The 14,186-nt window shown below is 67.7% G+C and overlaps 1 protein-coding gene across 1 annotated transcript in view; it reads right to left on the bottom strand.

Moving 5' to 3' along the window:
* TDRD9 (tudor domain containing 9) overlaps positions 1 to 14,186 on the bottom strand; it is a 52,175-nt gene that overhangs the window by 26,828 nt on the left and 11,161 nt on the right. Inside the window, 6 exon segments of the mRNA XM_036014225.1 lie at positions 2,928 to 3,092; positions 4,024 to 4,104; positions 5,204 to 5,326; positions 6,308 to 6,529; positions 7,937 to 8,034; positions 11,601 to 11,707. Of these exon segments, the coding sequence (XP_035870118.1) occupies positions 2,928 to 3,092; positions 4,024 to 4,104; positions 5,204 to 5,326; positions 6,308 to 6,529; positions 7,937 to 8,034; positions 11,601 to 11,707 (796 nt within the window).

The following is a 14,186-nucleotide window of genomic DNA, read 5'->3' as shown; positions in this document are numbered from 1 at the left end:
GTCAAATAACCCATTTGTCATTTCTATCGCAATTCCACTAACGTAAGAATGAAAAATGGACTTTTCATTTAATCAGTATTTTTGAAACAAGCCTACTTAAGTCCATTTTTGAAGGTCAACCTTTGCCTTAAGTAGTTTTCTGCTCTATCCAACAGTTTTTTAAAAGGCAGTCCTTCACCAACTCCAACCGGGGCCATCGGAGGCACTCGGAACCGCTCCCCAGTGAGCCCCGGAGGAAGAGCGTGCCACCGGGCCCCAGGCAGTGCGACCGCCCCGGGGAACCCCAGCCCGGGGAACCTGAGCCCCGGGGAACCCGAGCCCGGGGAACGTTGTGGACGTGCTGCCAGGGCACCGAACACGCAGACGCCCCCACGCTGCCTTGGTGCCGGTGACAGAGGAAACGCGTGGGGCACCGCCCCTTCCGCATGCGGGAAGTGGGAGGACAGACAGGCAGCCAAGTGACGGCCACACCGCGACCAGACACGGCAGGGGCACGGCTGGGAGGGGGCGGGCCTGGCGTCGACAGAAAGGGGCAGATGCGCCAGGCCGGCCCCTCGTCTGCGACGAGGGCGCGAGACGCCCCGAGTGAAAGCCCGCAGCCGGCTGGGGGGTGGCGGAGCAGGGTCGCCGAGCCCAGGGGCCGGGGCCGCCGCGCTGCGTGACAGCCGTGTGCACACGCTTCCAAGGGCGGCTCCTGGCAGGGAGAGGAGGGGGGAGCGAAGGGCGGGAAGGCCCCTCGAGGGCGCTGAGAGCACAGCCGGGGCGGGCGCCACGGGCACCAGAAGGCACCGGGGGCACCAGGCGGGCAGCGTGACTGTCAGTGAGATGCGAGGGGCCACCCGCACGGACCGTCGGGAGAGGGTGGACAAGGGCAGGCTCCGGCCAGGGAGCTGGGGGCTGCAGAGGCCCGTGTGGGCCGGCTGAGGGGGGCGCGGGGCGGGGCGGACGCCGGGAGTGCAGACAGTTTGGGGAAAGCTACCGGGGAGCACGAGGCCTGCGCGGTGCTTCCAAAGAGGAACACGCAGCGCGAGCAGGAGGGGCGCAGCGGAGGGGCCCTCGCGGTGGGGGGCGCGGGCACAGACAGACCCGGCCCCTCGGGAGGGGGGCTGGCAGGTGAGACAGCGGAAAGGCCCGTGTCCAGAGGGCGGGGTGCGCGTCCTGACAGCGCGCCCGGGCACAGAGACGGGGGTGGGGACCGCCACAGAGTGGGGGTCTCAGAGGTCCGCCGACACTGAGAACTCGGGGTCACAGAATACAAAGCCACGCGGTTTCCGGAAGGCTCCAAGTTAGCACGTGGTTAAGGCTAGAATGTCCACTCGCTGGAACACGTACTGAGAGCCTGGCAGGCGCCAACGAGAGGACATGGTCTCCAGCCCGGGCCAGCCCCCAGGCCGGACCGACCCCGCACACGCCCACAGCAGCCACACGCACTCGGCACACACAGGTCCTCGACGGGGGCTGGCGAGACCCTCCCCACACTCTCATCCCAGGGATCAGACAACCCACCCTGTCCCAGTGCCCCCCCCCCCCAGGAAGCAGTGCGCTACTGACTGGTTTCCACGGGGGGCGGTCAGGACGGGGCAGACGTGTCCTTCCCGAGACGGCTCCCAGCCAGGTGGGCTGACCACAGTCACCACGGGGGAGGAGCCTGACAAACAGGAGGGGGTGGGGTCAAGGCCGACGGTGCCCGTGAGGAGCCCAGCTGGGAAGTGGAGGGACAATGTGGCACCTGCCCCCTGCGGTCCCTCCCCAAACCTGTCGCCCGGTCTGACCAGGAGAAGAGCCTCAAGCTGGTCCCCACAGAGCACGTCCTGCCGTCCCAAGGACGCCCGGGCAGCCCCACTGGAGCCCTCGCTGCCACCCGAAGGGAGGGGGGTCGGAGCAAGCCCTGCCCCCCGGAAGCCCCTGGCCCGTGAGGCCCTGGGACGGAGGGCAGGCGTCAAGGGAACCAGGGCGCCCGACGCCGCGAGGCGCGGGGACTGGCACGCGCCCAGGCGTGGCGCGTGCAGTCGGCGCTGCAGGGCCTGGGGCAGTCACGCCCACGAAAAGCCTGCCCGCGGGGTCTCCCGACTCCGCTGTTGCTCTGGACGCCCGTCTCTTCAACGTGAAAACCACCACGACACTTTTAGGGCCATCACGGGCTTTCCCCCGACGCAGTCTGGCAAAACACCAGGGGGACCCCGAGAACGGAGTTTGTTCATAAAAACCTGTGCACTCAACCTCCCGTGTTCAGACCTCGGCCCCCTCCAAGAACCCCCCCCACCCCCATCTGACGCAGCACACCCACTGAGAACTGAGAGGCTCTCCCGCGGCTCACAGCACCTTCCGGAACCACCGGCCCCGGGAGCCTCTCTGTGCTCCGGGTGGTTTCCGTCTCAGCGCCTCCTTTCCCCATCGGCCGGCCGTTCCCCGCCCCCCCCAGGACTGTCTTCCTCCAGGGAAACACAGGTTGCTCGGGGCCAGACCAGGGGAGTCGGGAGGAAACACGGGGGTCCTGCTGTGTTCGGTCGGACCACGGAACCCTCGGCGCGTGGGGGCGGGTGCGCTCGTGAGCCGCCCACCGGGCAGCGAGCAGGTGCACGGCCAGTCTTTCCGGAAACCCACGGAGGCCGGGCGCAGCCTCCCAAGGCAACGCCCAGACAGATGGGTTCCCGAGACATGAGCCTGCCGGGGGGGTGAGGGGGGCCTGGATGACAAGGGCCTGCCCTCCAGGAGTCAGTTCTAGTTTTGGGGTCCCCCTCGCACACTCCCACGGGAGGCGAAGCCCCGTCAGCCCCGCACTGCCCACGGCAGCGCCAACGCCACCCCACCCTCGCAGGTGCCCTGAAGCAAGGTGCCCCCCCCCCCCGGGCAGGTGGCAGCGCCCAGCACAACCGCGCCCCGGGAGCCCCGCCCGGGCAGCCTGGGGAGAGCCGGGCCCCGCCTACCCTGCCGTGGGGCACGTGCTCCAGGTCGTCCAGGTAGTGCTCCTCGATGGCGTGCGGCTGCCCGGGCACCTCGAACACGCGGGCCGGGCTCAGCTGGTTCTGCACGGGCGCGGCAAAGTAGTCGGCGAACTCCTTGCAGTTGATGGTAGCCGACATCAGGATGACCTGCAGGGGCCGGGACGGGGGCCGAGGGTCGGAGGGTGAGGACGGGGGCGGCCCGCTCGGCGGGCTCCAGGCTTTCCTCCTGCTGCAGGCACTCGCGCGAGCTCAGCGGAACCCCGAGAGCAAGCCCCCCGGGAGGCGCAGGGGCCTGCAGTTCAGAGGGCGCTCCGAGACGCAAGCTCGACCGCTTCTGGCTTTCCCGGGGGAACTGCCCACGTGACTCCCACGAGCCACACCCGCTTCTTTCTGCACAGGAAACCTTGTATCGGAGCCCAGTGCGGGACAGCACCGGCGACTCGACTCGACGGTGCGCCCCAGACACGGGGGGAGTGAAGCCAGGAAGGGGGGACAGCAGCGCTGGCGGCCGAGGGGAGCCCACCCAGACCCGCGGGCTGCGGGGCTCAGCCTGGCCGAAAGCAAGTGTGGGGCCGTGACGGCAATGTCCTGGGGGTCCTGCAGCCCACCACACAGGGTCCGCAGGACTCCCCAGTCTCCCAACGCCCGGCAGGGGTGAGAGCAGCGACCTGCTGGCAGCTGCCCGGCGGCTGCGCCCGGCAGCTGGGGTCCGGCCGTGTCGGTCTCCGTGGACAGGGACACGCGGGCATCGTCAGTACAGACACAAAGCATCTGCCCTCCCCTCGACGTCCGGCACCAAAGGTGAAAACCACGGTGACCAGGACTCGCTCGGAGGCGGCACGTCTCAAGGCAGAAAAGGGCTCTGAGCAGCACCTGGGGTGTCGGAGCGGCGCGGAGGGCCACTCACCCCCAGCGGCGGTGCCACGTGAGGCCACGCCCCAGCTCCGCCCGCCCCGCCCGCCCGCAGTGCTCCCCTGGCGTGAGCCCCAGAGCCGCGGTCGTGCTGCAGGGAGGAGGAGCAGAACTGAAGGGCGAGCCCCAGCCCGGCACGTCTCCTCCCTCGTGCAACCAGACTCGCCTTCACGAAGCGTGAGTTCGTTCTCAGGAGTTTGCGGACGACCAGCAGCAGGAAGTCCATCTCCTCAGTCCGCTCGTGCACCTGCAGGCGGAGAAGGGGGCGCCCTCGTGACCCCGAGCAGCACGCAGGCCACCGCGGGACCATGGGACGGGGGCGTCGGCAGAGGGTCGGCCGTCCCTGCTAACGGCTCCCTCGGGGACCAGGTTGCTCCTGGTGGCGGTCCTGGCCGAGAGGAAGCGGAGGCCGTGGACCCACAAACCAGAGGGCCCAAAACAGGCCCCGGGGGTCCCCGTCCCCCAGCACTTCTGTCTGGGGCCCTACCGGCATTCAGGGGAGAGTGATGTTTAGCACCGCCGGCCCTGCCCACTCGACGCCAACAGTGCCCCAGGGTGCCGTGACAACCAAAGCCGCCCCTCCCGTCCCCAGCACAGAGCACCCCCGACCAGCACCCCCGACCGGCAGCACTCCTCTGCAGGCCCCGAGCCCCCTGCTGCTTCCGAGAGCGAGTGCAGGGCGCAGGCTGGGCCGGGCAGTGGGGCCCTGCCTGGCGGGGCGAGCTCCAGGCCTGGGAGGCCGCAGGTCCGGGGAGGGCCAGCCCGGGAGCCGGCTTGGTCGGGAGAGCTGAAGAGCCCTCGGGGTCCGTGGGCGCCCTGTGGCCTTCCTCACACGGGTCCTCCAGGCTGAGCCGACCCCGGGACCTGGGGCCACCCGGCCGGCCCGCCCGCCCCAGGGCCAGCTGACGGGGAGGGCTGGGACGTGGGTCTGTCTTCCTGTCATCCAGGACACCTGGGCCCACGAGGGGACACTTTTCTGCCCAAGTGGGGCGATGAGCTGCTGCGTATGGAAGCGGGCGGTCTCTTCTCCTGGGGTGGCCGGCCCGGTGACCGAGTCCAGGGCCGTCCTTCCGGGCCCCGATGCCTCCCCGAGTCCCGTGGAAGTGGGGGAGTGGGGAGGGGGGAGACTCCCCTCTCCCCCACGCAGAGCAGACCCTCGACACGGACCCCTGGTGTCACACGCGACAGAGAGAGGCAGTCGCTCCTCAGCGATTAGGTGCCGGGACCCCGCACCCCCGACTTCCGACCTCACATAAGCCAGCTGCTCCCCCCGACCCGGGGCCCCCACCCTGCGCTCGCCTCGGGAGGGCGCAGGGGTGAACCCGAGCACGGGGCCGGGCCCCCACCTCGTCGATGAAGATGTGGGTGAACTCCGCCAGGCTCTTGGCGCTGACGACCTTCTGCAGCAAGACGCCAGTCGTCATGTAGACCAGCCTGGTGTCCTCCGTGGCGATCTTCTCCAGGCCCACCTGCAGCCCGGGGCGGGGGTGGGGGTGGGGTTCAGGGCTCCCGGCTGCGCCTCTTTAACCCCCACAGGGCCCCGCCCACCTCCTCCCGGGGGGCAGGGCGGGGGAGAACCGAGCACACCGCAGGTCACAAAGACAACGGCGGTGAGGCCGAGGCTCCGGTCCGGGTGACTTTTCCCCCTTTTGGGTGGGAGGGGTCTGGCTCATCCAGTCCCACCGCCCCTCTCACTTTTACAGCGAGACGATTCTGTGTGAAGACATCTACACGCAAGGTCTAATGAGAGGGCTGAAGCCATAAAATCCATGAACCTGAGAACTCTCACTTTACTATTCAACTGGAAAGGAACTTAATGCTACTTTCTTTTTCTACGTTTTTTAAGAATTCATTTATTCACTTTTAGAGAGAGAGGAAGGGAGGGAGGGAGGGAAGAAGAGAGGGGAACTTCAGTGTGTGAGATACATCGGCTGGTCGCCTCGCACACGCCCCCGACTGCGGGGCTGGCCGGCAGCCCAGGCCCGCGCCTGAGCAGGCATCAAACCGGCCACCTCTCGGTCTGCAGGCCGCACTCAGTCCACTGACCCCACCGGCCAGGGCTGGAGCTGCTTTCAGGAAACCCTGACTCTCACTGTGTTTGAGTCGAGCCCACGTTCCACCCCGGCTGGCGGGGCTCGGTCAGCTGGAGCGTCACCCCATCACGGCAAGGTCGCAGGTTCGGTCCCCGCCTAGGGCACGTGCCACGTCTGGTCGGGCAGGCACGAGAGGCAACCAACCAACCCTTCTCTCTCTCACGTGGATGCTTCTCTCTCCCTTCCTCTCCAGAAAGCCATGGAAAATGTCCTCAGGTGGGTAGAACAGCACACGGATACATGACCCAACACCCTTTCCCCCAGCTCTGCTCTACAAGCAGAACCACCTCCGGCAGAAGGAACCGCTTCCACGAGGCCTGACCACCACGCCCCCGGGATGCGGTGCCAGCAGCTCACCTGGTAGCCCACCAGGCCGCCCAGGGCCCAGGCGCGCTCCCTGCTGATCCACCGGGCCACGCTGCTGGCGCCGATCTTGCGCGGCTGGGTGACGGCGATGTGGCAGTGGGCCCCGCGCCGGACGCAGTGGTCCAGGATGTACTGCGGCAGCTGCGTGCTCTTGCCGCTGCCCGTGGCGCCATGGATGATGACCACGGAGTTGCTCTCTATCAGGGACACGACCTAGGGTTGGGAAACCGCCTTTCAGACCTGCCGCACCACCGACAGCGATGCCCAGGGCCACCTACGGACCAAAGGCGCCAGCGGGAGAACACTCCCAGGACCCGTGTCCCTCCCACCTCCACGAGCCCGACGGTCAGCCTCTGAGCACCGCTGCGAGAGCGAGGGGCCGCCTGCCCCCCCCCACCTGCCACACTGGGCGCAGCACGGCCCGCGGGGCTGACGGGCGTGCTGTGGGGGCGGGGCCTGGCCGCCCTCCGTGTGTCCGCGTCCCCACAGAAACAGAAAGGCGCCGGGCTGGGCTCCCCACACCCCTCACTGAGTCTCAAGTTCCGTTATTTTAAAGTTTTCAAGTAATTCCACTGAGAAAAACGAAGTCCCAGTGAGAAAACCACGAAAACAGCTGTCACTACACTCAAGGGGCTCTAGAACCCACTGGACGCTCTTCGGACACGTCTGGACGGCCCCACGCAGCCGCCCCCCAGCGCCCTGCCGTCAGCCTGGACCCCCCTGGGGGCTCTCAGGCGCCGCCCGGCTGCCCTCGGGCGCCCTCGGCTAGTGCCAGCCTCCGCCAGCAGGGAAGGGCACCCGCTCGGCCAGGCCACCGCGCGGCGCGGGTCCAGTGAGGGCAGGGGCGTCCACCTCATTTCCCCCGGGGGCCACGGCAGCCTCGCAGATGCCTTCAAACGCCCAATGTCATTTTAGCGCTGTATACACGGTAACTATCCTCAACCAGGCGCTGCCACCGGGTAGAAACGAGGTGCCGGGCCAGATAAAACAGGGTGGGGGGCCGGATTCGGCCCATGGCCCTGTGTTTGCCGCCTGTGCGCTAGAGCGGAAGAAAAATCAAGCGTGGAGCATGCGGATTCACCGCGACCGCTTCTCCAGCAGCTCGCCCCCAGCCGTGCTCGAGGGCGCCCAAGGGACCTGAAGAGCGGCGGTGGGTGCAGGTGCGCGCGGCGGGGTCTGGCCCGGTCCCGCTCGGCGACACTCCCTGGCGGGCGGCCCACCAGGGGGCAGGCGTGCGCTCCGGGCCAAGTGTGAGAAACACCTGCGGGGACACGGGCGGGACCGGGCGCTGCACTTGCACCGCAGAAAGGCGGGCAGTGAGGCTCCTCCAGGAAGACGCCCCCTGGGGAGCAGGGTTTGCCCAGAGCTCCCTGGGGGGTGGGGGGGGGGGGGAGCCCGAGGCGGGAAACCCAGTGTCAGACAGCCCGGCTCCACGGCGGAAGGAGCCAAGCGCAGCCAGAGGAAGCCGCTGACGTGGGGACCACACCAGCCGCCTCCCGCCCACTGCCCGCACCCCTCCGCTGTGGCCACAGCTGTGGGGGCCCAGGGCGCCCACCGGGCACCTGGACTCTCAGCCACCAAGCGCCGGGGCTCAGCAGCGGCTGGGACAGCAGAACTTACCTCCTCCTTGCAGCGGTTTATGGGCAGATCGGGGTACCTGTAGGTCGTCTCCGGGATGCACGGGGCGCTGCTCGCTCTGGCCGGCGCTGGCCTCGGACCTGGGTTCAGACAGACCGAGCGAAAACAGGGCTGCTGCTCCTGAGAGACGACGACGAGGCCACCGACCCAGTGCCCTTCTCATCCGCGCACACGCCCCCCGCGCAGCGGCGCACACGGACACCCAACGCTCGCTCCACGGGCTGGCCCCGAGGGCAGGGTGGTCTGGCCGGGGCCCTGGTCCCGCCGTCCACCATTCCTGCCGGCGGGCATACCCCCCACCTCCATCACCCCCCCACCCCACCCCCAATGCTGCAGGCCCAGCACCACCTGCCAAGACCAGACCTGGGAAGCGGAGCTCCCATCAGTCGGAGGTGTGCTCGGAGGGTGAGCTTAAAGAACCGGCATCTCAGACCGTTCTGTTCAGGGCCCTGCTCACTCCTTGCTCCCCCAACAAACCGGCAGCAGGCGGCCGCACCCCGATGGACACGCACGGCAGCGCTCGGCCCGGCTCACCGGCTCGCCATCGCCCTGAGGCCCCTCCCGTCACGCTGGACCTCTGCACACCACTGGGCAGGCTGGCGACGCACTCCCACTCGTGGCGTACGGCCTGCCACTGGGGGCGGTTTTCCTTCCCCGTCAGCCTGCCCGCCTCCCTCTCCCCCAAGTTCAGGCCCAGGCTCAGCCGCTTCCCCCGACGCCTGCCCCTGGTGCAGCCCCCACCCCCGTCCTTTCCTCCAGCCCTTCGTGTCCCCCCCCCCCCCCCGCCACCTCCCTCTGCCTCGCTGTCGCCCCCTGCTGCCTGGCACACGCTTGCGCCCAAGCTCTGCTCCGCTCTCCATGCTCGCCCCCCCCCCCCCACCACACCTGCAGCGTGCTGACTGGTCTAACGACAGGTAACTGACCAGGGCTCTCTGCCCACGTTTGAGTCAGGGTGCGCCGAGGGGTCCTGAGTTCTACAGAGAGGAGAGCCGGACCTAGTCCCGTCTCTCCGTGCAGAGGCAGCGTCTCTGCGGCTAAGTGCCCCCAGGGCACCAGACCACCGGTCCCGGGCGCTCTGTGTGCGACCTGCCCTGGGCAGCCTGCCGCTTGGCCAGCACTCCCCCCGTGGCCACTCCTCTCCCGCCTTCGCCCTGCTCGCCACCTCCGAGACGCAGCCCCACGGCCCTCCAGGAGCACGCTCACGGAAACTCCCTTCACACTAACCGCCCCTCCATCTTCGAAACACTGAGTGTGAGCAACACCCCACACGGGAACAGCTGCTGACGCTCAAGGGCCCCAGCGTGTCCCTGCACCCAGGGGGGCTCTGCATAGAGGCTGGGTGTCTGGGCCAGCCCGCGATCCGAGGACAGAGGAGGACAGAGGAGGACAGAGGAGGTGTCTGTCCACTCAGCGGAGGAAGAGCAGACACACGCCCCCCGTTCTTGGTGCTGGAGGCGTCTCCACCCACCCCACGGGAGGAGGAGAGCTCGGAGGGCCCCGTGAGCGGGGGCACACGGAGGGGAGGGCTCTGCTGGACGACGGAGGGACAGGCCAGGGGATGGGCAGCTCAGGGGGCGGCTGCTCCGAGGGGAGAGCCGCAGGCCCAGACGCTCAGAAAAACAGACAGAGTCAGCAGCGGTGCTCTCGCTGCGACTCCAAGCCGGGGTCCATGGCCCGGCTCCTCTGACAGCGCACAGCGGCCGGCTCCGTGGCCGCAGGCACCGCGAGGGCTGCGGCTCAAAGCAGACAGTCCGCCGAGAAAAGCCAGAGGCCCTAACCAGTGCCGACCGAATCACAGCCCGCCCTGTCCGCACCACACAGGGGCAGGCTGGTGTTTCCGGGGCACCGCTGACTGGGGCCCGCCTCCAAGCCCGCACCACGGCACAGCAGGACGCCTGGGGGTGCTCGCAGCCTCGCAGGCTCGCGTCTGGGCGTCGGCAACGTGCCAGAGGCAGGTGCCAGGGAAAGCCCCATGGCCGTGTGCCCCAGGAGGGGACTGTGGCACGGCCCGGGCCCCAGTGACTCGAGACATGCTCAGCCCAAGTGTGCGGGTCAGTGGCCTGCCGCCTCCCCGTCCCCCCCGTCGACATCCAAGTGTCCTCCACAGCTGGGAGGCCTGGGAACCACGGGACGTGCGAGGCCCTGTCCCCCTCGTCCCCCTCCAGGGTCCCCAGAGACGCGGGACAAACCTCACAGGCACCGCCTGGCGAGGCCGAGGCCAAGGGGACGGCAGGAGACGGCAGGCCGAGGTCTGCGGCAGGCAAGGTGCAGGAGACGCAAGGGTGAGCGACCGGCAGTGGCAAACCACCCCGAGTGCGGCGACAGAAACCCCACCGCACAGCTCGAGGACGGGGCCCAGACCCTGCTCGGGGCGGCCCACCGCTCCACTGCCAGGAGGCCCCCACCAGCCGGGGTGGGCGGGGGAGAAGGGTGCGCTGCTGTCCACAGCCCGCAGGGCGCCGAGGAGCACAGAGCGGAAGCACCGAGGCGCCCCCTGGCTGCACGGGCGGGAAGTCTGTGTGCACATAACCCTTCACAGAGACCGCAGGCTGACTTCCAGCACCCGGACGGGCCCGATGCGGGCAGCGGGCTCAGCCCTGGCTGCTGCGGCTCTGGGGACTGCCTGCCAGCCTGCGGACTGGACGGCCACCGGTTCGATCCCCAGTCGGGGCACGTGCCTGGGTTGTGGGCCAGGTGCCCCAGTTGGGAGCGTTCAGGAGGCAACTGGTCGATGTTCCTCTCCCTCTTGCTCCCTCCTTTCCCTTCTCTCTCTAAAAATATGTAAGTGAAATTTCTTTTTCAAAAGAGATGTAATCAGGTCAGAAAAAGAAACTGTATGCTCACAGGAAGTAGTTCCATCCAAACTCTGAGCAACTATACACTTGTGGGTGGGGGTAAAAAAGGACCTTCTACCTTTTATTTTGTATGTTTCCATATTGCCTAAAATTTTATTTTTTAAAAACTGCAATAACTTTTATTTTTTAAAAAATCTATTTATTTATTCTTAGCGTGGAAGGCAGGGCTCAAGAGAGGGAGAGAAACATCGATGTGCACCCCCCACCGAGGACCTGGCCCACAACCCAGGCAGGGCCCTGACTGGGAATCGAACCGGTGGCCCTTGGGTTGGCAGGCCGCACTGAACCCACTGAGCCACACCAGCCAGGGCTAAAACCTGTAGCGTGATTTTTAAACTAAACTCCTAATTAACAAGACCATTATTAGTCTTCCCAGGAAGAGACTATTTAGGAATTACATTTTTAAAAAGAAAATAAATTCATCCATTTTAGGGGCTACATTTAAAAGAGAAAAGAAATATCCATTTAGCCCCCCAGAATTCCAAACCAACAAGCAGTATGAACTCTTTACCGACCGAACGCGACATCTCTCGGGCCTTTAAGACTGTAACGTTTCGGGAGACCGGACCGGGGTGGGGAGCACACAACACAGCACCAGGGGACGCGTGGGAGGCTGTCCACCCGAGACCCACGCGACTGTGTAGGCCGACTCGCCCCCCCACACACCCACTCCGGGAGGAAAGAAGGGGCACTGGGCGTGCGCACGGCTCCCCGGGCCCGCCCCGTGCAAGCAGGCCCCGTGAGAGCTGACCCCGCGGGAGCTGACCCCGAGCGAGCTGACCCCGCGCTACCTGGCCGGCTGCTGGGGAGGTCCGCGCCGTGCCCGCCCGACTCCTGCGCCTCCAGCTGCCGGTACCGGCTGATGTAGTCCAGCTCCGTGGGCTTCTGGCTGGCGGGCCTGCGGAGGAGGGCGGAGAGTCAGCGCGGCGCTCCCCACGGCCGGGGTGCCCGGGCCGCAGCCGAGGCTGCTCAGCGCTCTCACCGGTGGGTCTGAGAGAGAGACGGGGGTGGAGACACACACGGACCCGCCGCCCCACGTCCTGACCGTGCTCCACGGCCGCCTCCTGCAGCCGCCCGGCCGGGCCGAGTCCTGCACCCGGAGTCCGGGGACACCGCTCTGACCGCCGGGGCCGCCCGGCCGGGGCCCGGCGGTGGTTGTCAGCAGGTGCGCTGCAGGCATCCTGACGGCATGTGACACCTGGCTGTGCAGTCGGGGCACCGCCCTCTTTCCCCTTAGACGTCAAGTGAAAAAATGGCAACAGCCAACACGACAATGGCCGTCCAGTGTGAAATGAACCAAAGGTATACCTCTTTTTTGTCAGATCGGCAAAACATACGTTTTCTGGAGTGCCACAGAATTTCAGTAATCAGTTTGTATGTGCCATGAGACGGAAAAGGTGGAAAATCGCTGTGCTCCTGGAGGAACTCTTGACCACTCTTACATTAAGCCGTAGAAGAAAGGCAAATGGTCAGTAAATAAATACTCACTTGAGTCCACAGTCCTTTAACCAAGTAGCTGCAAATTGCAATGATGAGAAACCACTGTTTCATCCTTCAAACCTGCAGAAATAAGGAGCCCCCCGCTCACAGGGAAGGGCGGGGCACGGGTCTGGCGCCCCCTCTGCAACGCCCGCCCTGGTGCCGGCAGCGGGGGCCTGAAGGCGGGCGGGGCCAGGGCCGGGCAGGGACCCAGGGACCGACAGTCCGGACGGTGGCCTGTGCGCGCAGCGAGAGGGTCGGGCAGAGCGAGGCCAGTCTGGCTCCAGTGGTGACCGACGGCTCCGACTGGCGAGGCTGGGGTGACGGGGCACCCACCGCGGAGGCCGGGAGACCGCCTCCAGGGTGTGAGTGACAGGGAGGGCCGGGCGGCGTGGGTTGGGTGAGCGTGGCAGCGGCGCGGTGGCGCCCAGACTGCGTGGGCGCTCAGACCTGGGCGGGAAAAGCAGGGAGAGGGTCGAGGCTGACTTCGAGGTTCCAGGTCCGGCGAGCCCAGGTGCGCACTCACCTGTGAGCCCACAGACTCACCTGTGAGCCCACAGAACAAGGTGTGGCCCAGGACGGACCGCCAGCGGCTATCGGAGGGCTCAGAGAGTGCACACAGCAGGCCGGCCAGGGGACCGAGAAGCAGGTACCAGCGACCAGCTGTGAGGTCGCCGCCCAGTGGCCGTGGCCTGCACCCCCTCAGCACGGGCGCTGCGCCTCAGGAGCAGGGAGGGGGCTCCGAGAGCGCAGAATGGGGCAGCCCGAGTGCGCAGGCCGAGGGGAGGAGGGAGACGGTCGGCACGGACCTCGCCGCACGCAGCGCCCTGACCAACAGGCGCCCCTGCCCAGAGAGCCCACTGACCCCACACCTGACGGGCAGGGCGGGGGGCTCGAGGGCCGGACGGCTGCAGACGCTGACGCCCTGGCCAGGCAGCCCTGTGCAGGCGCCTGGCCCTGCTGCGCCCCCACCCTCACCAGCATGCAGGCCTCGGCACAGACCGGGGACACGTGCCGGGAGCCGGGAGGCTGGCTGTCCTGGTGGACAGCACATCGGAAGGACCGGAAGACGGGGTGAGGACAGAAACACAGACCCGTGACTCTCGGAGGGTGACAGCAAAGAGAAAGGAGCAGAGGTCGAGGGGACCACTGAGGAAACGCCAGGGACTGCCCTCAGCCGGGAGGAGACAGTGAGCCAGGCCCTGGAGGGGAGCGCCACGAGGCGGGATCCCTGGAGAAGACGGAGACAAGTGTCCCAGGGGACACAGTGGGGGGGGGGGGCGCTGGAGAAGGGACAGAGGGGACACGGTGCCAGCCAGGCGGTCAGGTCGGGACAAGCGGCCGCCCGGGCCGCGCGGGACTGCAGAGAGCCTGGAGCGGAGGTCCGCGGTGCTCCACACGGAGCCCGTTCCGGGTCGCCACCGCCCGAGGCCAGCGGGGACCACCACAGCGACCCCCGAGGCCGTTCGGAGGGGGACGCGGCAGCGCCCGCCTTCCACGGCCGCAGACCCGGCCGGACGGGCCTGTCAGGGCGAGTTTCCGGGGCCACAGGCCACGCGATGTGACAGCCTCCCCGCTGACGGTGACGACGCCCGACGTCGGCCGCTCTCTCCCCCACCCCCGGGGGAAGCAGGGCCGCGGCGGCCACACCCTGCACTGCCTCTCCCACGCACGCCACACGGGGCTGCCAGAGCCCCGTCTGCCCTTCCCGGCGCACTGGGGGGGAGAGGGGCAGGTGAGAACCAGCGCGTGGCGGCGGCGACGGCAAAGCCATTGCGCAGTCGAGTGACCCGGAGCCACTTGTGCCAGGCCCGCCGCTCCGAGGCTCGGCGCCCAGCCGGCACGGCGGCGCCCGCCGCAGAGGCAGCAATTTCCGGCCCCGAATCCCACACAGTGAG

This window comes from Phyllostomus discolor, chromosome 1 (assembly GCF_004126475.2).
Source record: "Phyllostomus discolor isolate MPI-MPIP mPhyDis1 chromosome 1, mPhyDis1.pri.v3, whole genome shotgun sequence".
Lineage (NCBI taxonomy): Eukaryota > Metazoa > Chordata > Mammalia > Chiroptera > Phyllostomidae > Phyllostomus > Phyllostomus discolor.
This window is presented reverse-complemented; position numbering and strand designations above follow the sequence as displayed.